Genomic DNA, 22646 nt, shown 5'->3' on the forward strand with positions numbered 1-22646 from the left:
CGGATCTCTTTAATTCCATTTCAGTTCCGATTCAATCCTTCTGATTTGCACTCCGGAGAACAGGGCAGTGAAAGAGCATCTCTGAAGCTGCCTGCTGAGTCAGACCATTGGTCCAGCTCGCTCAGTATTGTCTGCCCTGACTGGCAGCAGCTCTCCAGGTTGGCAGGCAGGGATTTTTTTTTCTGGTTGAAGCTAAGGCTTGAAGGTGGGGCTTCCTGCATGCAGAAAACTCCTGAAAGGGAGGGATAAAGTAGAGGGCAGAGTTGCAGAAGAAGAAAGGTGAAGCAGATACAGTGGTGATAGGAGGGGGCTCAATGGAAAACCAAGGGGAGGATTAAGGGGAAAGGGAGTTGTGTGACCCTCAAGGAATGACATCTCCAACCACCTTTCCCACAATCTCTTTCTATTTTCCCTGATTAGAATACGATGAATATTTATATACTGCTTTTCAACAAAAGCTCCCAAAGCGATTTACATAGCTGGATATGAACAAACAAACAAAATTCCTAGAATTTGTGTCCTTTTTCTCCAGGGAGAAGTTCCACAAGGTGGAATTTCCAAGGAGGTCACAGACCTCCATCCCTTGGAAGGGACTCTGTTGGAGGCTGCTTTGGAGCAGATTAAAGATGGAATAGGAAGACATGGCTGGCTATAAAGCAGGAAAAGGCCCTGAGGCCATCCAGGCTGGGAGCACTGGAGAATTCTGGGAAAGGACGGGGCAGAAGATCCAGGAAGAGGACACCAGCAGCTCAGATGCACAGTGCCAGCGCTTCAGGCAGTTCTGCAACCAGGAGACTGAGGGGCCCCCGAGAGGTTTGCAGCCACCTCCACCACCTTTGCCGTCAGTGGCTGAAGCCAGAGAGACACACGAAAGCTCAGATGCTGGACCTGGTGATCCTGGAGCAGTTCCTGACTGTCCTGCCCCCGGAGATGGAGAGCTGGGTGAGAGAATGTGGAGCAGAGACCAGTTCCCAGGCGGTGTCCCTGGCAGAAGGTTTCCTCTTGAGCCAGGGTGAAGACAGGAAGCAGGAAGATCTGCAGGTGAGAGAGCTCTTCATCCTGGGAGTTTCAAAGGGCTGAGAATAGGAGGCAGGAGATCCTAAGATCAACTAAGCATAGGAGCATAGAAAGCTGCCATATACGGAGTCAGATCCTTGGTCCATCTAGCTCAGTATTGTCTACACAGACTGGCAGTGGCTTCTCCAAAGTTGCAGGTAGGAGTCTCTCTCAGCTCTATCTTGGAAATGCCAGGGATGGAACTGGGAACCTTCTGCCTGCAAGCATGCAGATGTTCTTCCCAGAGCAGTCTCGTCCTCTAAGGGGAATATCTTATAGTGCTCACACATGTCTCCCATTCAAATCTTAACTGGGGTGACCCAGCTTTGCAAAGTTGACAATTCATGCTTGCTACTACAAGACCAGTTCTCTTTCATAGTGTAACTAGAAGTTGCCCAAGTAAGCCACTAGGAAATGACTCAAGGAGATGACCCTCACTCACACCCCATGCCATTCTTTGGTTAGGGACTGTTGTGGGTGCGCGGGATGGGGACATAGCTCAGTGAAGGAGCATCTGTTTGTGTGCGGAAGATAGTTCTGGCAAAGACTCCTGCCTGAAACTTGGGAGAGGTGCTGCCAGTTAGGGTACGGAGCTAGATGGACTAAGAGTTGGACTCTCTCTAAGGCAGTTTCCTCCTGTGGGTCTTTCCTGCCCTCTTCCATTTCTAATCCCTCCCTTCCTGTTCCCTGCCTGGGATCTCCTCTTCTGTCTGTTTCAGACGCAAGGACTGTTGTCGGAAGCTGTCCCCAGTTTCCACGAGGCAGAGAAGGCTCCACTGGACGCTGGGCAGAGGCTGTTGTCCAAGGGGATCTCACAGGAGGGGAGCAGAAGTGCCACCTTGCTGGGTAAGGTTGGGAGGTGTGGGCGGCTTTGTGTTCCCGCTCAGATATCCCTGATGTTTGTGTTCTGTGCTTATGTTTCCCTGCTCTCCTTTGTGAGGAAGGTTCTCCTCCCGTCCCTCTCACAAGGTTTTTTAATTCTTTTGTTCTGGGAGTTACATATGAGTAGGATGGGGAAGGACTCCTGCCTGAAACCTTGGAAGGTTGCTGCCTATCAGTGTGGGCGATACGGAGCCAGATGGACCAATGGTCTTTTTCAGTCTAAGGCAACTTGTTCCTACAAGTGGCAAGGCTGCTCCAGTCATTGTAGGACTGCCCACCCCCATATTGAAGGAGTTGGGTCTGCCCCTGGTGGCGCAGTGGTAAAACTGCCGCCCTGTAACCAGAAGGTTGCAAGTTCGATCCTGACCAGGGGCTCAAGGTTGACTCAGCTTTCCATCCTTCCAAGGTTGGTAAAATGAGTACCCAGAATCTTGGGGGGCAATATGCTAAATCACTGTAAACCGCTTAGAGAGCTTCCAGCTATAGAGCGGTATATAAATGTAAATGCTATTGGTATTGCTATTGCTATTGCTATTGCAGCCTGCAGGGGAAGGAACCTGCCACAGTCTCCAATTTATTTGTCATTTTCAATATTCACCTGCCCTTCCTGCAAGGGGAAGGTTTGGAAGTCGGCTGGAATCCTCCACTCTTACTTTGGAGAAATCAACTAGAGCTGGAATGTGTCCTATGCCACCCGCTCAGGCCTTTCCCTGCCCCATTCCCCCAAATGGGGACCCAAGTCTCTGCCTTTTCCCCAGTGTGATGGAATCTTTGTCCTGCTTTTATGCTCCCTTGAGTCTTTTTTTGGGTGGGATGACCCTTTTCTCCAGCCTCTCCCACAGTTGAAAGACGTTTTGTTTTATGACAGTTGTCGACATTATGCATCCAAATCTGCATGCTGAATTCTGCACAAAGTCAACATGGAGCAGTTCCTTAATTCTCTTATTTATTTGTAAATGTTTTTGTAAGGTTTTTTATATTCTCTCTCTCCCTCCCTCTCTCTCTTATTCTCTTACAATTTCCCATCACTTTTCTCTCCTTTGCAGGAGCTGGCATGACTCTACCTCTGCATTCTCAGCCACCTCTTCCTTCGGGTGGAGTGGAAGGCACTTCAGGACGACCAGACCAGGTAGGGGAGGGATGGTTGGGGGAAGAGGATGGGCAGAGACACTCTCTTCCTTGGGCAGCCCTCTGGGCTTGGAAGAAGCTTGCTCTCCTTTGGCTTCTGACAAAGCTGCCAGCGAGGGAGGCTGTGAAGGTCACTCAAGGTGGCTTGAATCTGGCTAACTAGACGAAGAGGTGCCTCTGGAAGGGCTGGTTGACTACAACTCCCATCATTCTGTGTTGCAGTTTCTGCTGTTATTTGTTTTATTTAAAAAGGAGCCACTTTGAGGCAAGACACCGTTTTCCTCCCTATTACTTATTTTTTTGCTATGTCAACCGCTTGTTGAAAAGTGATATTAATATAATGAGTGACTCTGCAGGGGAACATTGAAGGAGTTTGGTTATTCCCAACTTTCCAGAATAGGAAATCTTTCACATTTCAGCAGAAGTAAATAATAGCAATCTCAAAACTCTATAAACATAATAGGAAAAGGTTAAAAACCCAGATATTGAACAGAATATAACAAGGTCTCTCACCACATCTGTTGATTCAATCTGCAGATCAGTTTCAGCCACGCAGGGTAGAACTCAAAACAGGAGATGCAGTAAAATCAAAAGAAAATTCATAGGAACTATAGCTAAGGACAATTGCGAAAAAAACAGAAACATACAAAAGCAGAGAAGCAGTCTTCCAAAAGGGGAAAGGGGTCTTTGAGGGAGAGGCAAGCAACAAGGTCACGATCCAACAACCCATCATCAAATCCTGGCTATTGGGAAAGTGGGGAATAAGGAAACTCTTTGGACATCCCCTTTCCTTCTCACACCACCTTACTTGAACAACTCTTCTGACTGGTGAAGAAAAAGAATCCTGATGTGATGAGCAAGGGAGGCAATGTTTCCTTCTTCGTCTCTTTCAGGGCCAGGTGACCTTTGAGGACGTGGCTGTGAATTTCACAGAGGAGGAATGGGCTCTGCTGGATTGCGGCCAAAAGACTCTGCACAGGGAAGTCATGGAAGAGAATGGCTGGAATGTGGCCTCTCTGAGTAAGACACTTCCTTTTTTCCCTTAAAAGGCATTGGAGTGATGGGACTGGTTCACTCTGATGGGGACACCATGGCAGCAATATTACTGAGCCATTTGGTTCAATCTACCTGACAGCCAGTCTGGTGAGCTTGTCGGTGTCCAACTAGATGCTGGAAGATCTGGGTCTGTATGCCTCTCAGCGATGAAGCTCATTGGGTGGCTCTGAACCAAGAACCTCTCAGCCTAACATACCTTATAGGGTTGTTGTGTCGGGTGGAATAGAAATGCAATTAATGAATGTAAAGAAAAGAAGCCTCCTTGAGGCATCTCTGTCTGACAGACCCTGAAGAGTTGAGACTTCCTCATATGGGCTCAGACCCTTGATCCATCTAATTCACTAGGACCCTGACTGGCTCCAGCTCTCCAGAGTTTCAGATGAAGAATTCCCCAGTGCTGCATGGAGATGGAAGCTGGGGCCTCCTGCAGGCCAAGCAGACGCTCTGCCCCTGACCTGCAGCCCCTCTCCTCAGGAGGCTGACCGTCTGCAGGGAGGGGGAGCTCAGCCTTCCCAAGGAGCGGGGGTGGAGTGGCTGTGATCCATAGGAATAACATCTCCCTTGCCAGAATCCCTGTGAGACAATTGGACCATAGTGAGTGTGTGTATCTAGGCCTGGGGAGGTGGGATAGATTGGGGATTCACCTAGCACCTAGGCTTTTGGTGCTGGGTGACTTTAATGTTCACTTTGGGGCTGGCTTTTCTGGTGCAGCTCAGGAGTTCATAACGGCCATGACTACTACGTGCTTATCCCAGTTGGACATGGGGCCAACACAAACTGCTGGTAACAGCCTCAATTGGGTCTTTTGCTCAGATCAGGGCGGTGTTCCCTGGGTGGAGACTTCTAGGTTGTCTCCATTGTCATGGACAGACCAGCATAGGGTTAAGGCTGTTTTCATGGCCACAATGCACTTCTTAAGGGGTGCAGGACCTGTAGGATTCCAAGACACCTTTGAGGGTTTGGGGGTTGTTTCTGTCGGTGATTCTGCTGATGCCCTGATGGAGACCTGGAATAGGGAGCTTACCAGGGCAGTAGAAACAATTGCCCCTAAACGCCCTGAGATTTATGTTTTGGGTGGTATAAAAAGATGTTAAACAATACCAATAGGTTTCTGGGCAAAAAACAAAGTGCTGGTGGTTACGTCTAAAGCCCTAAACAGCTTGGGACTGGGTTACGTAGGAGAGCGCTTTGATTTTCTAAGCAAAACAATGCAACGGCAGGAGAAGACCAGACCATTTGTGCAAGTATTCCATCCTCTAAATCGCATCGTCAGCATTTAGGAGTCCGCAACATTGATTTAGAAGAGTCAACACTGGAGCTCCCTGTTCCAAAGTTCTGGTAAATAATGAATATCAGTCTTATCCAGCTCTCTAAATTTTGGATAAAGAAAAGTTACTGGTTTAGGCACAACCCTTAAGAGTCCCAAATCTAATAATGAGGAGAGAGTTTCCGAGGCAGCAATTTCATCTGGCCTGAAGATCTCGGTTAGCAAATGTCGAAGCGCAACCAAGTGCCGATTAACCATCTGTGATGATTCAGATCCAGACCTCAAACTATCCAAAGATTTAAAAACAAAATCAGATGTAAGAAGCTGATGTATTAAGGCTTTGGGAAGCCCAACCAACTCCCCAAAAGGATTTAATCTTGGGTTTCCCCACAACGGAGGCCTAGCCTACATATAGGGATGAAAACCCTGCCTATGTCCTATATATGTATGTATATATAGATATATCTCCATCCACAAACACTGAAACGAATACCTGCCAAGGTTTGAATGGTGCCTCATGAGAATTCTCAAGTTGTTGCCAAATCGAAAGTACAGCCTGCTCCCCATTTCATCGCACGACAGAAGCTAAAATAGAAGCCCAATGCTAAGTTAGAAGATGTGGGAAATGAAACCCATCTTCTCTCATCAGCAATTATTATTTACCCAGGGAAGATTTAGGAGGGCCCCTTTGCTACAAAAACTCGTTCACTAATCTATTAACCCTCTTAAAATAGGAAACGGGTATAAACATTGGAAGACCTCTTAAAATATATTAGCCACAGCAATAAATTCATCATAACAACCTTTATCTTACTCCAGATCTTAGACCACCTACCCATATCTTTTCATCTGCTCCAACAACCTTGAAAAATTTAAAATAAACATCTTTCTATTTAGAACAGCCTAAGGATGTACGTGGCAATCCGCACCCACACAGTGCTTAACCAGTCAGAGGCAATCTTGCAATCTGCAATGCTGTGCGTGGGGAGCCTCTGTCTTGGCCACCTTTGTGTGGATCAGATTCTACCTATACAGAACAACAGGCAAGAAAAGGAAACGGAGGTCACAAACAGAGTTCTTGGTGCTTTGCACCAGTCTGGGGATAAAGGAGAGTTTTGTTTCTTTTGAGCAATGCAGAAGGAAACACATTCTCTGTTGGGCAGAAGTTGTCATTACAAAGAGCTGTGCAACAATTCATACAAGCACTTTGAACCTTTAAGTTAGGGGTTTGAACCATGTTGTTTGTCTGGATTATCAAGCAGTACAGAAGGATCAACAATGAGCTTCCAGTGTGTTGCTGATGGCTTCTATTTTCTTGAAGGCCGAGCACTGAGAAATTATTTCAGAGGGAGTTTTAGGGGCTCTGTTGCCCCTTTCCCTCGCGGCTCCTGGTTCCAAGCATGGAAGACCCACCTGTGCAAAGTGGGACTTCCCCAACTCCCCCCCTCCCCACCGCTTCTCCCCTTGTACTGGAACTCATCAATATGGGATCAATCACTGAGCATGCTCGAGACAGGCCGAAAATTGTTTAACGGTAGTTCCTCTCTCCAGAGGAAGAGAGTTCCGGTCTTCCCAGTTCCGGTCTTGTCTGCTCGAGGCCTGCACGCTGAGAGTTGGGCTCTGCTGGGAATTTGCCTATTGGCCTAAAATTGCTTCTTTTATTCCTTCCTTTCTGCTCCTTTGCCTAGTGTGCATGGGCGGGAAGGCTTTCGGCTTATAGGTTTTTTTTTTTTTTTTGTGCCTTACAAACTTCCAAATCTGTTTTTTATTTGCAGTTCGGCTCATTGGCTTTGACAGTGTGCTTCCAAATAACAACAGCTGGCTGGACGCTGCAGCGTGGTCTTTGCAAGCATTTAAGGTGTTGGTCGGGTTTCTCTCTCCAGATGGAGGTCGCCCACGCCAAGAGTTGTTGGCAGGCTCCCTCTCGGAGGGTTCGATCGCTCCCGCCCAGGCTGCTGAAACTCTGCAGCCCACTCCATCCACCTCTGCTTCTCCATCCGGGGACTGCCAGTGCCTTTCCCGCTTTGGCGGCAGTGCTTGTCCCAATTCCCCTCCCTTCGCCTTGCAAGACAAGAGGCAGTTAGGCATCCCAAGGGAGCCAACATGGGAAGGACGGGAACAGAAGCAGCCTAAGAAGGCAAAAATGCTTTCCTGATCTGTGCGGCTTGGCGAACGGCTTCTGATGCAAACCCTATGCAGGAGAGCCAAGCCTCGCAGGATGGAGCACGCAGCCAAGAGGTGACAGGACGACCAGCACCCGGTGGGTGAGTCTGTGGTGTCTGTGAGTACTCCCTGGTCATTGGGGTTGGAGAACAACCAGCGGCCCATCTGCCCCCCCCGACCCCCCCCCCGACACCAACCAGACCTACTCGCGAGGGGCGGCGAGCCCGAGGGCCTTGAGGATCTGGGCCAAGCCGTTCCGGACAGGGCTACTCAGCCGGCTCTGTTAATTCCCCCGGGCGGAGGGGGGTGGTGGATTCAGGTAATGGCTCTTCCCCAGCAGCGGGCTGCCTCCCCCCCCCTTTCCCCACCTGAGGTGGCAATGTGGCTGAAAGACTGCTTTGCTAGGGAGTGCTTGCTTTTATTCCCCAACCAGTTGTGTTGCCTCCTCCGGCTCCCCTACAACCATCTGGTGCCCCATCTGGGCCAGTGCTGACCGTCCTAGGAGGGTTTTTTCTAGGTTTTAATTTTGTAGGTTTTAATTTTTATATCTTTTAATTGTTTTATCTAACTGTTAACCACTCAGAGACGTAAGTTTGGGTGGTATATAAATTTGATAAATAAATGCATGTAAATACCTGTTTAACCTACTCGGCCTATTCCTACCCTTCCTAAACCACCTAATGGTGACGCAGCAGGGAGGTAGCTTGCCTAGGGAGCGGGAGGTTGCTGGTGTGAATCCCTGACTAGGGGAAACCCGTATATTAAAAACCCAGGGAGTTTCCCTTCGCAACCAAGGACATCCCCCTTCCATCCGTCCCTTCCACCCAGCCAGTTTTTCTGAATCAGAACCTGAGGCTACGTGCCATTGCATAAGGATTCGGATTAGGAAATGGACGAACTCCGGAGCAGGAGACCACTCCTGTGGCATCTATTTCAGCACGACTTTTCACTGCCTCTAAAACTGATATTCTTTCGTCCAAAGCTAAGCGGGCAATTAATGAAGTTCTTCTTGCAGAGGTGGCACCTCCTCCTATTTAGATCAGGATGTCTGCCCTTCTTGTTTAAACAGGTGATGCTGGCTGAATGGCAAGCCCCTGCTTCCTGCAGACCTATCCTAGGAAACACTACACTATCACCTGAGGTAACCTCACTGTTGGCCACCCCCAGGGTGGATCCGTGCGTTGCCCAGTGGTGTCTGAGACTCTCCTGAATATCGAGAGTCAAGAGCAACTGAGGCCCGGTTACGAGGACAGAAAGTGTGACCTACTGCTGAAGAAGGCCCATGAGGCCTCATTGACTTGATCAGAGCAACTACAGCTAACTCAGTTTTTGCGAGAGCGTCCTTCCTATGGACTAAACAGGCCGAGGCTGCGGCCTTAACAGCCGACTCCAGTCTTGATTGTGTACAGCAGGGATTCCCAACATTAGGTCCTCAGATGTTATTGGACCAAGTCCCATCATCCCCAACCAAAGGCCATTAGTGCTGGGAATTATGGGAGTTGGTCCAATAACATCTGGGAACCCAACGTTGAGAATCCTTGGTGTACAGCAGGCTTTTGAGCTTGGCCTACCGGGTAGTGTGGCGAAGAGCCTTATGGCATAAGGGTTGATTCAAGATCTAAGCTCACACTATCGGCACTCCTTATACGGGTATGACCACCTGGGAGTGGTTTTTCACTCCATTCCTGCAATGGTGACCCTTCCTCTAGAAAGGAAAGCCAAGATGACCTCCACTATTCCTCCCTGCTCCGGGCCTATTTGGCGGACCTGATGTTCGTGGCCCAGGCTCTGGCCCTAATAGTCAGCGCCATGGTATGTACCCCTTGGGCCAGGGGGCACTCTTGGCCCCTTCAGTGGCTGCTTCTTCCCTACCAAGAGGCGATCATGGCGGTGTCCCATGTACCTGGACCACTTACAGACCAGGACTAGAGGTTCCTCCTATGGTGGCTCTCTCCAGCTCTAGACCAAGGTCATCTCTTTTTGGATTCTCAGAGGATTCTATTTCTTAAGACGCCAGCCTCTCGGGATGGGGGGGGGGATTTGCGGGGATCATCCAGCTTGGGGTCTCTGGTCCTCTTCCGAAAAGAAGTGGAATATCAACCTCCTGTAACTCATGGCGGCCAGGCTAGCCCTCCTGCATTTTCAGTCCTCAATTCGAGGCAAACATGTCCTCGTCAGGACAGAAAATACCACCACGAAAGCCCATATCACCACCAGGGAGGTACGTGATCCAGGGGTCTGATGGTAGAGTCTGAACTTCTCTTCTCCTGGGCCAAAAAACACCACCTCTTTATTACAGCAGGACACCTACGTGGAGCGGGCAACGTACAGGCGGACTGCCTAAGCTGTCAATCGGTCAACCCATAGGAATGGATGTTATTTCCGCAGGTGTTTTCTTGAGGTGACCTGATGTCTGGGCAGGGCAAGGAGGGCGTGGTTCGCGGACCTGATCAACTTGTCGACCTCCACTCCATGGCGTCTTCCACTTTTCTCGGACCTTCTCACTCAATGACCCATTGTGAACCTGGACCCCAGCTGGCTCAAACTTGCATGTGGAGGTGGAGCGCAGCATGCTAAGTACTATCGGCTATTCACAACAGGTCCTAGTCACCATCCTAGCCTCTCGTAGCCCAGCTACTCAACCCAAGCCGCTTGGGCGGCATTCTCCAGGTGGACCCGCAGGAAGAACCTCAATCCCTTCTCGGCGGGTGTCCCTGAGGTCCTAGATTTCCTCCAGTCGAGCTTGGATCTATATCTGAAGCCCTCCTCCCTGAAAAGACAGATCTTGGCTTGGTTTCGGTCCTTGACATCTTGGACCCGGGGACTCAGTCCTTACATCCTCTTATATCATGCTTCCTTAAGGGAGCCTCTAACCTGGCCCCTACACTGTTACCTCATTTTCCGTCGTGGAACCTAAATAAGGTGCTGAATGCGCTGACTTCACCTCCATTCGAGCTACGTACTTCCAACCGATGAGGATTCTTTACTATAGAACTCTGTCCCTGGTGGCTATCACGTCTGCCTGGAGCGTTTCCGAGTTGGGAGCATTATCGGTTCGCAAGGAACTGTGCATTTCCCTACCGGATGAGGCGGTTATGCAATTAGACCCGACCTCCCTTCCCAAGGTCAATACTGGCTCCCATCTTCCCCAAGATGTCGATTCACCATCTCTCTGCCTCAGTACCCCTCATCCAATGCTCTGGCACAAGCAGGATGTTCAACGTATACTTTGCTTCTACGTCCAACGTATTTAGGACATCAGGAAGTCTGTTGCCCCCTTGTATCCTTTTCTCCTCCAAGTCGGGGATGGAAGGCATCAAAATCCTCAATGGCAGCTTGGATTAGAGCGTTATGGCTCACTCCACTCAGTGCCGCAGCATCCACTGCCTCTTCTACCCAGGGCCCCCGGCTGACATTTGCAGGAGGCAACTTAGAGCGCTGTCACTCCGTTATTCGGCACTATATGACTCCTTCCTTTGCTCCTCCCAGGCGACCTTCGGCCGTCGGGTCTTGCAACAGGTGGTCTAACATCCTTACCCCCCGCCAATCTTTGGGGTTACTGCTTGGGCATGTCCCAAACTGATGAGCTCCAGTACAAGGGGAAAAGGAACATTAGTCTTCCCTGTGAAGGGTTCTTTTTCCCTGTAACTGGAGCTCATCAGGCCCTCCCGGATGTTGTGTCCTTCTAGGAGTTTGATGTACATAGTTTGAAGGATTAGGTCTTTTTTTGAGTGAGGGAGATTCCAAGGTTGCAGTTACTTACCTATTCTGTCTCCTTCTGCCTTCTTCTGACCTAATTCCTTTATGTTCATCCAAGAATCTATTCTTGACCATGTATTGTTTGAGTTGCTATTTTTCATATAGCCTCAACTTGCTACTCTACTCTTCGTGTCAGTCTCAGAATTGGGGATAGCGCCCTCTGGCAAGAGGAACTACCGTTAAAGAATTTCTGGCCTGTTTTGAGCATGCTCAGTGATTTATCCCATACTGATGCGCTCCAGTTACAGGGAAAAAGAACCCTTCACAGGTAAGACCAATGTTCCTTTCTCTGGCAACCCCACACCGCACTGACTGCAGCCGCCGAGTCCGCTCAGCTGCTGGCCCAACCCTTCCTTTTCCCGACACCCTGTCACTGCCAGGGCCACCTCCGATTGGCTGAGCCCCTCCACTGCTGCTGCAGAGGATACTGGGGCGCGTAGTCCTCAAATAGAGAGAGAAGGCGGAGCAACACCAGTGGTGGAAGCATTAAATAAAGAGAATGCTCTCTCTCGCTCTCTCTCTCTCTTTTTCTCTTTTTCTCCGGAGAGGAAGTGGTGCAGACATCCCTCAAGGGGATTGCAGGGTGCATCAGTGAAGCCCCCAAACAAAACTAAAACATTGCCCTGGGAATGAGAGACAGAGAGAAAGTTAGAAAATAAAGGGAAAAATAGAGCATTTGGGGAGTTTGGAGAACAGAAAAAGTAGGAGGGAGGGAAAGTGGGAGGCAGCTGGAGCAGGAGCAAGGGGCTGAATCACACATGGATGCCAGAGTGGAGGAAGCAACATGTTGGGAGCAGCAGGATGGAGGGTGGGCAGGCCTCTGCGATGAGGGGCCTGTGGCGGGAGCCAAAGGGAACAAACACATGCTAGTGCACAGATGCTCTGTGAGCCCATCAATGTTTCTGTCACTTTTGAGAACACAAAATGCATAACTCCTCCAAAGAGGATGGAGCGGCAGCAACAGGAGGTGGAGGAGGAGGCTGGGCTTCCTCACTGATCACCTATGTGAGCTGCGATTTGATGGTGGAGTTGACAGAATCTGCATAGAAATGGTTCTTGACAGTGTCATATGTGAACATGGATGTGATATGTGATCATGCTGGGGAAACTGATGTAAAAATATTGAGTACCTGTGTTTCAGATCCATGTTTTTGGCTCCATGGTGGTGCCAGGAGGCTGCCCGATCCAGGATCCAGGCACCAGCTCCAAACAAAGAGGGACTACAGAGCAATAATTTCTCTTTCTATTTGTTAACATTAGGAACAGCTCTTAACTTCAGGCATGTCACACAGCAGATCCTGGCAGCAGCAAGCATATGGCCAACTAATTTGATACACTCCTTGATTCAATTTTGCATGTAGGCTCGTTTTCCAAAAGTGGGGTGGGGGTGGGGTGGGAGTGGGGTGGAGCAGGGGGCTAGGCTAGTTCTGTTTGCAGTATAGTTTCCAGTCTTCTCTGAATCTGAGCCCACTAGCTTTTAGTGTAATCGCATAGCCACCAAATATGGAAAAGGTTGCCAACCTCTTGTTTGTGTTTCCAGCATTTATCATCATAAGCTCTCTTGACGATTCCTTTGACCAATTTTCACTTCATCCCTGCAGGTGACTGTTGGGGGAAGAAGAAGGAGGAAAAACCTAGCAGAGGATATTGGGGAGGTGCCAGATGGAAAATGAGGAAAGAAGAGAGAAAGGGAACTGAAGCAAAATGGGAGGACAAGATTGGAGCATCTGCTTCTCAGGATGGCGATGTCCATAAAAATGGAATGCAAAAAACAATGCAGAAAGAAAGAGAAAGAAGCCTGCAGCCCCCGAGTAGTAAAAGCTTCAGTTCTAAACCGGACCTTAAACGTCAGGGGAAATTGCACACGGAAAAGAGATCATATAAATGCTTGGTGTGTGGAAAAAGCTTCAGCGATAAGGGAATGCTTACTAGGCATCAAATAACCCACACAGGAGATAAACCATATAAATGCTTGGAGTGTGGAAAGAGCTTCAGGCAGAAGGAAATGCTTACTATGCATCAAATAACCCACACAGGAGAGGAACCATATACATGCCTGGAGTGTGGAAAGAGCTTCAGCGATAAGGGAGTGCTTACTAGACATAAAAGAACGCATACAGAAGAGAAACCATATAAATGCTTGGAGTGTGGAAAGAGCTTCAGCAAGAATGGAACACTTAATGTGCACCAAAGAACGCACACAGGAGAGAAACCATATAAATGCTTGGAGTGTGGAAAGAGCTTCAGCTGGAATGGAAGTCTTACTAGACATAAAAGAACGCACACAGGAGAGAAACCATATAAATGCTTGGAGTGTGGAAAGAGCTTCAGGCAGAAGGAAAATCTTACTGAGCACCAAAGAAAGCACACAGGAGAGAAACCATATAAAAGCTTGGAGTGTGGAAAGAGCTTCAGTGAGAATGGAAAGCTTTGTGTGCATCCAAGAGCCCACACAGGAGAGAAACCATATAAATGCTTGGAGTGTGGAAAGACCTTCAGCCAAAAGGGAGTGCTTAAAAGGCATCAAAGAACGCACACAGGAGAGAAACCATATAAATGCTTGGAGTGTGGAAAGAGCTTCAGGGAGAAGGGAAATCTTACTAGACATAAAAGAACGCACACAGGAGAGAAACCATATAAATGCTTGGAGTGTGGAAAGAGCTTCAGGCAGAAGGAAAATCTTACTGAGCACCAAAGAAAGCACACAGGAGAGAAACCATATAAAAGCTTGGAGTGTGGAAAGAGCTTCAGTGAGAATGGAAAGCTTTGTGTGCATCCAAGAGCCCACACAGGAGAGAAACCATATAAATGCTTGGAGTGTGGAAAGACCTTCAGCCAAAAGGGAGTGCTTAAAAGGCATCAAAGAACGCACACAGGAGAGAAACCATATAAATGCTTGGAGTGTGGAAAGAGCTTCAGGGAGAAGGGAAATCTTACTAGACATAAAAGAACGCACACAGGAGAGAAACCATATAAATGCTTGGAGTGTGGAAAGAGCTTCAGGCAGAAGGAAAATCTTACTGAGCACCAAAGAAAGCACACAGGAGAGAAACCATATAAAAGCTTGGAGTGTGGAAAGAGCTTCAGTGAGAATGGAAAGCTTTGTGTGCATCCAAGAGCCCACACAGGAGAGAAACCATATAAATGCTTGGAGTGTGGAAAGAGCTTCAGGAGGAAGGTAAATCTTATTGTACATCAAAGAAACCACACAGGAAAGAAAGCATATACATGCTTGGAGTGTGGAAATATCTTCAGGCAGAAGGTAATGCTTACTTGGCATCAAAGGACCCCGCACAGGAGAGAAACCATATAACTTCTTGGTGTGTGGAAGGAGCTTCAGGCAGAAGGAAATGCTTACTAGGCATCAAATAACCCACACAGGAGATAAACCATATAAATGCTTGGAGTGTGGAAAGAGCTTCAGGCAGAAGGAAATGCTTACTAGGCATCAAATAATCCACACAGGAGAGGAACCATATACATTCCTGGAGTGTGGAAAGAACTTCAGCGATAAGGGAGTTCTTACTAGGCATCAAAGAACGCACACAGAAGAGAAACCATATAAATGCTTGGAGTGTGGAAAGAGCTTCAGCAAGAATGGAACACTTACTGTGCATCAAAGAATGCACACAGGAGAGAAACCATATAACTGCTTGGAGTGTGGAAAGAGCTTCAGGCAGAAGGGAAATCTTACAGTACACCAAAGAAACCACACAGGAAAGAAACCATATAAATGCCTGGAGTGTGGAAAGAGCTTCAGTGAGAATGGAAAGCTAACTGAGCATCAAAGAACGCACACAGGAGAGAAACCATATAAATGTTTGGAGTGTGGAAAAAGCTTCAGCCTGAATCAAAATCTTACTGGACATAAAAGAACGCATGCAGGAGAGAAACCATATAAATGCTTGGAGTGTGGAAAAAGCTTCAGCTGGAGTGGAAGTCTTACTAGACATAAAAGAACGCACGCAGGAGAGAAACTATATCAATGCTTGGAGTGTGGAAAGACCTTCAGCCAAAAGGGAGTGCTTAAAAGGCATCAAAGAACACACACAGGAGAGAAACCATATAAATGTTTGGAGTGTGGAAATAGCTTCAGGGAGAAGGGAAATCTTACTAGACATAAAAGAACGCACGCAGGAGAGAAACCGTATATATGCTTGGAGTGTGGAAAGAGCTTCATGCGGAAGGAAAATCTTACTGAGCACCAAAGAAACCACACAGGAGAGAAACCATATAAATGATTGGAGTGTGGAAAGAGAAACATGCTGGCGGCCCCCGAGTAGTAAAAGCTTCAGTTCTTTAAATGTCAGGGGAAAATATTATTTGCTATTAATAGTGTGTCTTCGAGTCGTCTTAGGTTTATAATAGGCCTGCTTAATCGCTCTATTCGGTAATTGTCTCTCCAGAATTTGGGACTGCTTTTTGAAGGACGGAAGCCTATTACAATTTGTACGTAAAGCTAGCATTTGAGAATATGGTTAATTGACCTTTAGGCTTAGGATGTAAACTCATATTTAAACAGGGGACTTGCATCAGTTGTCTTTCTTTATACACCCGTTCTACGGCTGCCATTGATCTTAATGATTTCAACATCAAAAAATGTATCTTATCCGTATGTAAATTGATTTTTTTATGGTGGGGTTGATGTTGTTATTATGGAAGGACTCAAAATGGACTAAGTTGCTTTCAAGGCCTGTCCAAATGATGAAGATATCCTCTATAATCCAATAGTTTGGCCAAAAAAGTTGTTTTTTAAGATGTAGGACTGTTAGAAAATGTCCATAGATTTCCATAAAGTGTCGATGCGCGATTCAAACTGTGTAGGCGTGCTGGAGTGCCTCGCAGTTCTCAAGGGCCGCTGGGCCAGATAGTCAGGCTCAGCTGTCACTCCCGCTGCATCTGCCCCCATCATTTGGGGGTGTGTATGCTCAGCTCAACCCCCATCCCTGGCTGTGCACATGGTGGCTAGAACTATTTTAAAGGTCGGCAGTTTGGCCTTATGGCGGTGGCGGCAGCAGCGGCAGGGGCACCTCATGGCGGCAGCCTCATGGCAGGGGCGGAGAGCCTCGTGTCAGGGGCCCGGAACCCTTTTGAGGGTGGCCTCAACAACACAACTACTGTATTGAAAAATATGGGAGGGCAACATATACCTGATCATCTGGATAGTATATAAATGAGATATATCCCTCTTCTCTTTACCTGAACACACTTACAACCGAACAATCATAAAGAGGAAGGGAAATTACTCAGCTGTATACAGTAGGTTAGTAAAATGCTCTTTGGGGAACTTCATACAAATAGTCTTTTGAATAATAATTTGAAATCAAGGAAGGAACGAAGGAAATAGCTATACACACACCTATACTCCTGCTGTATGCATATCACAATCAATACTTCTCATTACTATGCATTGTTTACATGTCATATGATAAAATGGACAACAATGTAAGTTGCAACAGTCTAGAAATTTGGTCTATAATAAAAAAATGGAGCCACCAAGGGTAAATTAACCTTTGTAGAAAACTTGGGATGAAAAGATGCTCTTGGATGTCTTCAAAAAGAAAGGTGAAACGAGATCTCTCATGTTTAAATTGTTGATTTGTCTGTGTGACTGGGAATGGTGGGGAGGGATTTGTTAATAAAATCAGTATCAGCTGGCTCAACCTTCACCTACAAGAAATTACACAAGCTTTCCCTGAATGGGATAATGAATACATGTATGATAATGCACAATGGTGGACGCTTTAACGATTCTCTCTGTTACATTTACTCTTGATGAAAGTGAGTGTTCATAGAAGACAGCTGATTCTATTTTTTATGTTCAAAACTAGTTATTTAATTGAACAATGCAGGGGGAATTGATGTTATAAATATGTGTAATTTTTATTCTATAACATACCTACCTGTCACTGTATTTTGAAGGGAAAAACTAAAGTTTTAGTGGTGGTTTTTTTTTTTTTTTTAAATTAAATGTTGCATCTTGCTGAAAGGAATGTATTTAGAAATGTATGCTTATCTTCATACATATTTGCTTATTTCCAAGTAACCTTTTTGTTTAATATAGGCAAATGCTTGGGTTTGGTTTTTGGTTTGTTTTTTTTAAACTGCTGTCTCTTGTTCATGGCACATGCCTGAAAAACCCAAGGACCAGGTTCAGACTGCAGACTGAGAGTGGGAAGGGAAGAGGAAAGTTCAGGTTTTAGCTGGGCCATTGCTAATTGTGTGCCTTGTTCCATCTCTTCTCTGGGTCCATAAGCCTCCTGCCTTGCTAGGGGCTGGAGCCGAAGAGCAGGAGCTAAAGCAGGCCTGCTCAACTTGGCCCTCCTGCAGATTTTGGCCTGCAACTCCCATAATCCCTGGCCCTTGGCTACTGTGGTTGGGGATTATGGGAGTTGTAGTCCAAAAACAGCAGGCCTGAGCTAAAGGGATCTCGCCCTGGGGCTTGAAGTTTGAGGCTCTAAGAAGAGGAGACTCCTGTGCAGAGCTCTGAGTTGGCAGCTGCTGAACTGGCACACAAAGGCAAGGACTGAAGAGTTTGAGGATGTAGTATGGCCAGGAAGGAGGTAACAGTTGGCTCTGTATGATCGTTTGCAGCCATGTGAGGCTACATTTCATGTCCGCTAAGGCCTCCAAGCAGCCCTGCCATCCCCCTTGCCAGTGAGAGGGAGAGAAGAAGGACCACAGTTGCAGACCTGTCCAATCCATGGGGGAGGCAAATCTCCCCAGGGGAGCCCCCCAATGCCAGTATTGTTATTGTGCTCCAAATGCTGTGATGTGATGAGGAGTGTAAATTGAACCAACCTCTTCCTTTATTATTTTCTTTTCTTTATGGAGAAGTGTGGTTAAAAATCTTAGGTAACAACTTTGATCCGATTAAGTATTCTTGTCAGAGTGTTCCAGCATATCCCTTTAAAATGGAGGGCTTATGCAGCCACTTTAACATGGAGGAGAGCAGGTTCATACCTGCTCCTCCGCTGCTTGCCCAGCTCTCAGTGTGTAGCTGTGGCGCTCTCTCCCACCTGCCCCTGGATGACACCGGCATGCACGTGACCTGCAGGCATGCATGGCGTCCATTTGCATGGCTAGCAACCATTCTGGTAGCTGGGGAGAGTGCCGCCATTGTGGAAGTGGCGGTGAGCAGCAGAGGAGCAGGTATGGCCCTGCTCTCCTCCACTTTAAAGGGGCTGTGTACACTCTCCATTTTAAAAGGATGTGCTGTGATTTGGACGCTGAATCACGTTTCATGCACATCCCTAAAGGGAACCTCGCAATGTCAAAAGGTAAAGAAAACCTGTTCCACATTAGTATTGTTTTAACCCATGGCTTCCACCTGTCACTCGTGACACGAGATATGTTTTCTGATGGAAGCTCTTCTCACATGTTGAGCATGTGTAAGGTGTATTTTCTCTCCTTTCTTGAGTCTTTAAAGTTCATTCAGGCTTGTCTTAGTCTAAAGTTGCAGCTGAAGTGAGGTGAAGTGGGTAACACACAGTTCAGGATGCGAGTATGGGCAGAAGCTGAAGCTAGAAGAACTCTAATGGCAGCCTAGAGAAAGGGGTTTTCAGAAGCATTGTGACAGCATTCTTTTGGAACACCCCGGGCACCTGAACTTGTGACTCATAAAGAAATAGAAAAGTAAGACACGGATCTATACAATAGCTGAAGGAATCATCTATATATTTATTTCTCTTAAGATTTACCCATGGCTGATCCCATGCATGGCAGTTCTCGAGAGAGTTCATGAGCAGCTCCCAGATAGCCACAGGTGTGGAAAGAGAAAATGGTGGCTGCCTGGCCGGCCGGCTAGAACAACAAGATGAACTAGGAGCGCATTAAAATACTGTTCTAAAACTTAACTCTTTATTGAAGGCAAATAAAAACTGAACACGCTTATAGCTGCAGGTCAAAGGATGGGGGAGAAAAAGCAAGATAGAGAGTTTATTTTATTTATTTATTTATTTATTTAGTACATTTTAATACCGCCCTAACCCAAGGTCTCAGGGTGGTTCACAACAAATAAAAAGGGTAATACATTCATTAAAAACAAAAACAGAAAATTTAAAAGCAAGGAATTTAAAACACAGTTTAAAATTTTAAAACAATATTCTAAAAACAACACTAAAACAATCAAACAATATCAGTTAAAAGCCTGGGTAAGCAGATGTGTCTTTAAAGACTTTTTTAAAGTTGTCAGTGATGGGGAAGCTCTTATTTGACTAGGGAGCGCATACCAAAGCCTTGGGGTACCAACGGAGAAGGCCCGTCCCTGAGTAGCCACCAGACGAGCCGGTGACAAATGCAGACGGACCTCTTCTGATGATCTCAATGGGCGGTGGGGTTCATAACAAAGAAGACGTTCTTGTAAATACCCAGGACCCAAGCTGTTTAGGGCTTTATAGGTTATAACCAACACCTTGCATTTTGCCCGGAAACATATCGGCAGCCAGTGTAACTCCTTCAATATGGGAGTAATATGGTCTCTCCTAGATGACCCAGAGACCAGCCTGGCTGCTGCATTCTGGACCAACTGTAGTTTCCGGACTACGTACAAGGGCAGCCCCACATAGAGCACATTGCAGTAATCCAGTCTGGAGGTTACCATCAGATGTACCACTGTTTTGAGGTCGTCTATCTCAAGAAACAGACGCAGCTGGTGTATCAATCGAAGTTGATAGAAGGCACTTCTGGCCACTGCCTCAACCTGGGACACCAAGGAGAGACTTGGATCCAGAAGCACCCCTAGACTGCATACCTGTTCCTTCTGGGGAAGTGTGACCCTATCCAGAACAGGCAGATCAAAATCGTCTCTCAAGTTCCGACCCTGAACAATGAATACCTCCGTCTTATCTGGATTCAGTCTGTTTGTTATCCCTCATCCAGCCCATTACCGCCTCCAGGCAGGCTTTTAGGGAGGTTATTCCCTCTCCCGATAATGCTGACATAGAGAAATAGATTTGGGTGTCATCAGCATCTGTAGTGAGTTGGCCGTGTTGAGGTGTGCTGCAGGGAGTTGTCAGAGACCCATCTTTCCCGGCTGAAGACACTGGCAAAACATATCAGCATTCTGACTTCATTTTTCAAAGCTGTCATACTCCTCATAACAGCCAGCACTTGCTTCCCATAGACTGTAATGGGGCAGGATAATCTTTACTTTTGACCCGCTACTTGAAACTTCACCAAACCCAAAATAATACCGTACTCCTCCTAGACAAGCCTATCAGAGTACATCCGTCGTTTTCTTCCAAGTTTGTTCTACACTGTTCTAAATATTGGAGGGAAAGGGCCAAAGTGTCAGTTTTCAGCACTTTTTAACTTGCTGTGGCATTTTTTCCCCCATCAGATCTCCTCAAAAATTAGCCCATTTGTAGACTTCATTAAGTAGAGCACAGACATCAAGTTTCAGGTTATTAGCTCAACAGTTATATTTAGAAGCAATAAAATTTTGAGGTTAATAATGGCAGAATCATTTTTTGCTACTGACCTTAAAGGGGAAATACTGTTTCATTGCTGTAAACTTGATGTGTTTTTTTTAATTTTTGATTTGTCTGTGTGTCAGCCAGCCTGCCAGCCAGCACTACTCATACAAAATGGATAAATGTAAGTATGTTCGCAGCAATATGTTCCTCAAATTGGTGTGGCTGGGGGATTGTGGGGAGATTAGGTGTAGACAAATCCAGACCAGTTAAAATTTACCAAGCCTGAGCCTCTTCATATTCCGACACCTTAGCCTCTGTGCCCCGTTGAGTCACCTTGAATCTCAGTAGGTAAAAACAAATTGCCATTTGTCCGGCCACACAGGAAAATGCACTACATAGAGCTATTTATTAGCTTTACTACTTTGTTTTACAGTTGGAAGAATTATATGCAATATAAGATAAGTGCAAACATATGTGCAAAGAAATATGTCGTGCACCATATATTTGATTGCCAGCCTAGAAAATCCGCTCACTCACTGAAACCCAGGACAGCTGTGATTAAATTGAACATGCATAGAGTCAATTCAGAAGCGTTGTCCAGTGTTACATGTAAAATGGAAGGTAATCCTTCTTGTACATCCCAGTCTTGCTATTGCAGGTAGCACTGAACAAGGGACTGCTAATTGAGTCACATGAAACTGCTGCTTAAATCTCTATATCTCTCCTCTCATAGGAACACAGGAAGCTGCCGTATACCACATCAGACCACTGGCTCATCTAGCTGTCTTGACTACAGAATCTGGCAGTGACGTTTCCAGGATTACAGCAGGCAGGAGTCTCTCTCAGCCCTCTCTGGAGGTGCCAGGGAGGAGAACCTGGGACTATCTTCCAAGAGCATCCCCATCCCCTAAAGGGAATATCTTATAGTGCTCACATATATAGTCTCCCATTCAAATGCAAACCAGGGTGGACCTTGCTTAGCAAAGGGGACAATTCATGCTCCCTACCACGAGACCTCTCCCTCATGTAAGAGAGGTTCAGGGTCCTCCCTAAGATATTTAGGGTGGAGCCAATCATAGGGAAACTGTATGAGGTACCAGAGACTGCTGTGTAAGATAAATATATCGAGATAGTTATTTTTATCTGTAGGACAAGCTTATAGTATTCATTACTTGGTTTTGCTTCATTTTCCCTACAATGCCAATAGTAGACCTAAAAGAAATACACCTCTATTTCTACTTGCAATTTGACATGTAGGCATCAAACAGAATGACACTATAGCAAGAATCACAGCACTGTGAATCAATGTTTCAGAGGCATTGACTAATCCAGAGGATTTTCAAAGAAGAGATAGCAACATCAGTCGTACCTGGCCTGTATTGAGGAAAGTGTGTGAATAACTGTATGTATGTACAGGTCTTCATGAGTGTACACTGTACACAGGCTGAGCATAATGTGCGAATATGGTCCTGCTCCCCCCCTACAGCTCTGCTGCATGCCTGCATCATAGCACAGAGGAAATCTTCACCATGTGTCCCTTGCATTTGTTGTCAGAGCAGAAGGTTTCCACCCTCTATTTTATCTTCTCAGTCCTGTGAAGTAGGCTGGACTGAGCAATATTAAGTGACCCAGGATCATGCAGTGAGCTCATGAAGAGGCTCAGGCTTGGTAAATTTTAACTGGTCTGGATTTGTCTACACCTAATCCTCCCACAATCCCCCAGGCACACCAATTTGAGGAACATATTGCGAAGATCCAGCTCCCTTGAGAAATCCATAATGCTGGGGAAAGTGGAAGGAAAAAGAAGAAGAGGACGAATAGCAGCAAGGTGAATGGACTCTATTATAACAGCAATGAACGAACCACCGAGAGATCTTAAAGGCCAAGTTGAAGACAGATCATCCTGGAGAGAATCTATG

At 46.6% G+C, this 22646-nt stretch overlaps 2 protein-coding genes across 2 annotated transcripts in view; both read left to right on the top strand.

The window, feature by feature from the left end:
• Nucleotides 1–14624, top strand: part of LOC128343873 (zinc finger protein 850-like) — a 38930-nt gene extending 24306 nt beyond the window's left edge. The window contains exons 8-12 of the mRNA XM_053293308.1: nt 636–1041; nt 1776–1902; nt 2985–3067; nt 3960–4086; nt 12913–14624. Of these exons, the coding sequence (XP_053149283.1) occupies nt 636–1041; nt 1776–1902; nt 2985–3067; nt 3960–4086; nt 12913–14624 (2455 nt within the window). The remainder of the gene's footprint in view (nt 1–635; nt 1042–1775; nt 1903–2984; nt 3068–3959; nt 4087–12912) is intronic.
• A 37-nt stretch (nt 14625–14661) lies between these two features.
• LOC128348187 (zinc finger protein 676-like) lies at nt 14662–17388 on the top strand. The gene has a single exon (XM_053303899.1). It carries the CDS (start codon nt 14662–14664, stop codon nt 15550–15552), a length of 891 nt encoding a protein of 296 aa, XP_053159874.1. The 3' UTR covers nt 15553–17388.
• The last annotated feature ends 5258 nt before the right edge of the window (nt 17389–22646 follow it).

Source organism: Hemicordylus capensis, chromosome 2, assembly GCF_027244095.1.
Source record: "Hemicordylus capensis ecotype Gifberg chromosome 2, rHemCap1.1.pri, whole genome shotgun sequence".
Classification (NCBI taxonomy): domain Eukaryota; kingdom Metazoa; phylum Chordata; class Lepidosauria; order Squamata; family Cordylidae; genus Hemicordylus; species Hemicordylus capensis.

Coding starts and splice junctions, on each gene's coding strand:
- LOC128348187 (XM_053303899.1), top strand. CDS start 14,662: ATGCTTACTAGGCATCAAATAACCCACACAGGAGATAAACCATATAAA.